The 2424-nt window shown below is 34.8% G+C and overlaps 1 protein-coding gene across 1 annotated transcript; it reads left to right on the top strand.

Moving 5' to 3' along the window:
- Positions 1 to 716: 716 nt before the first annotated feature.
- On the top strand, positions 717 to 1907 carry LOC108743992 (cardioacceleratory peptide receptor-like; the record flags this gene model as incomplete). The annotated part of the gene is made up of 2 exons (XM_018479595.1): positions 717 to 845; positions 1727 to 1907. Coding segments are annotated over 2 exons (310 nt in total), but the record flags the coding sequence as incomplete, so codon positions are not given.
- Between the last annotated feature and the right edge of the window lie 517 nt (positions 1908 to 2424).

The following is a 2424-nucleotide window of genomic DNA, read 5'->3' on the forward strand; positions in this document are numbered from 1 at the left end:
CGCATTCATAAAATAATAGATAGTTTAAATAAATAGTGTCAGACTATTATCACTACGAAGCGTCTAAGTCATACTACATGTATTCGCATGTAGGTGCTCATCATTAAACTAGTGCCGCTTTATAAAGACAACAATTTGTAGCAAATGTAGAGATGTAAATGAATCCGAATGACATAACGCTGTCAGATACAAGATTGCTTTGGTATTTCTAAGGTAATATTATTTGAAAATGACCATGAAATGACAATACAAACGAAACTATTCTGATAAATCTCCGTTAAAAGTTGTCAATAGAGCTTGCTGCACAACTTGAAATTTTATTCAAAAGCAGCAAACTGTTTGGTGAAACTTCATAGTTGTATCTATGAATAAATTTTGAAGGTGTAGATGTAGGAGATAATCTCCGAAACGACTTATCCGATTTCAAAAATTCTATCACCAATATTTATGTTGGACCTTTAAGGTAGATATATGTATAGGCTGCATATTATTCCCTTAAAATAAGAGGGTTTTTTGTGTAAACCAATTTTACATCAGCGAAAAATCAGTCGAACTGCTGTGATTCTTATATGAATGCTTTCCACAGAAACTTATAAATCATAAAATGACATCTAAAAATATATCTTTATGCTAAGGTTAAGTCGTAAATTTAATTGTTACAATCACAAACTGAATTCACTTATAATATCAAATAAAATGCAATGTATTTTTTTCAGGTGAAGATCACAGGGAACGACCGTCCAGACCATCGCCCGAAGACTTAGATACGCGAAGGGCAAGTTCAAGAGGAATCATACCTCGTGCCAAGATAAAGACTGTCAAAATGACTTTTGTGATAGTTTTCGGTAAGTTTTGTAAAGTTTCAGCGAAAACAATATTTTTATAATATTTCAAACGTAAATTAGAGCAATAGAGATGATATAGCAGTATTAGCATCAATAAGGAGGAGTTAGAGATAGCTTTAAATAAAACGGAAGCAATAAAAGTAAAACAAAAATACTAGTATGCAAGGGAAGAAAAAGTAGGGAAAGAGCGAATATAAAGATAGGAGACGAAAGATTAGAAGTCGCTGATTTTAAGTATCTAGGAAGGAAGGTAAGTCAGAACAGTAGGAGTAGAAGACTATAAAGCAAAGGATTTTAAGCTGTATAATTGGAGCGCGGCAATGTACGAATGCAAAATGCGCAAAAGAAACGGTTAGAAGCTTTCAAAATGTGGTGTTATCTCGAATGATGAGGATACCGTGGATAGAGAAGGTTAGAAATGAAGAGGTATTAGAAAGAATAGGAAAACAAGGTATGCTGTGGAAATCAATAAGAAATAAGCGCGATAGGTTGGTAGAACATCTTCTCAGGAATGAAGGTCTAGTCAGAGGAGATATATTAGAGGCAGAAGCAGGAGTTAAGAGGAGTAGAGGTAGACCTAGATTAGATTACTGTTCGCAAATAGTTAAGGATGTTCTAGTTTTAGGGAAATGCGAAAATTAGTTCAGGATAAGAAAGAGTAGAGGTGCGTGCCCAACCAGTCTTAGGACAGACAACCTTATGATTATGATGATGAATGTACAGCAATATTCTGTCTTATTATGCGATAGTTATTATTTGTCGTCAATGTTTTGATGAACGAAAGTCAGTTTCAAAAACAAATGGTCTTAGAACGAAGCCGGCCATCCTGCAAAGATATCACCGAGATCGTAATACTGACAGTTGTTTTTTATTTGTTGCAGTTTTTGTGCTTTGTTGGAGTCCATACATTGTGTTTGACCTCCTTCAAGTGTACGAGTACATTCCAAGAACCCAAACGAACGTTGCAATCGCAACTTTGATCCAAAGTTTAGCACCGCTTAACAGTGCTGCCAATCCCGTCATCTACTGTCTCTTCTCGACACATATATGTCGTCATATAAGGTAAGACGCATTAAATAAATAAATTTTTTTCCGTTGCTATTTTCCATCACAGTTGTTGGTATTCTGCTATTTTTTACTTTATTTTAAAAGTGTTTAGAGTTTGAAACCGGTTTCAGAATACGTATTCAGAACAGTAAGCTCAAATAACAGTAAAACAATCCCGACCGAATCCACGCACTTATCCAAATGTACTACAATCTACATCTTTAAAAGTCTCCGTTTCTTTCCCTTATTTGTGAAATATAACCTAGAATCACAGCCAGGTTAGGGATGAAAAATAATTTATCTATTAAACCAACACTAAGATTTCGATTTTTAGTGTCTTTTTGGCACTATTTTAGCTTTCGTTTTACACTATCGTACTATAGGTATATACTAGAGTCAATTGAAAAGTCCCCGGCCTGACACATAGATGGCGGCACCAGAACTAAATCCATATGATTTTCAGTTAGTCCTAACCTTCAAAAGACGCGTCTATAAATTTGACGGCTGTCGGATCATTAGTTTGTGAATTATA

The sequence above is a fragment of the Agrilus planipennis genome, unplaced genomic scaffold (genome assembly GCF_000699045.2).
Source record: "Agrilus planipennis isolate EAB-ADULT unplaced genomic scaffold, Apla_2.0 scaffold2627, whole genome shotgun sequence".
Classification (NCBI taxonomy): domain Eukaryota; kingdom Metazoa; phylum Arthropoda; class Insecta; order Coleoptera; family Buprestidae; genus Agrilus; species Agrilus planipennis.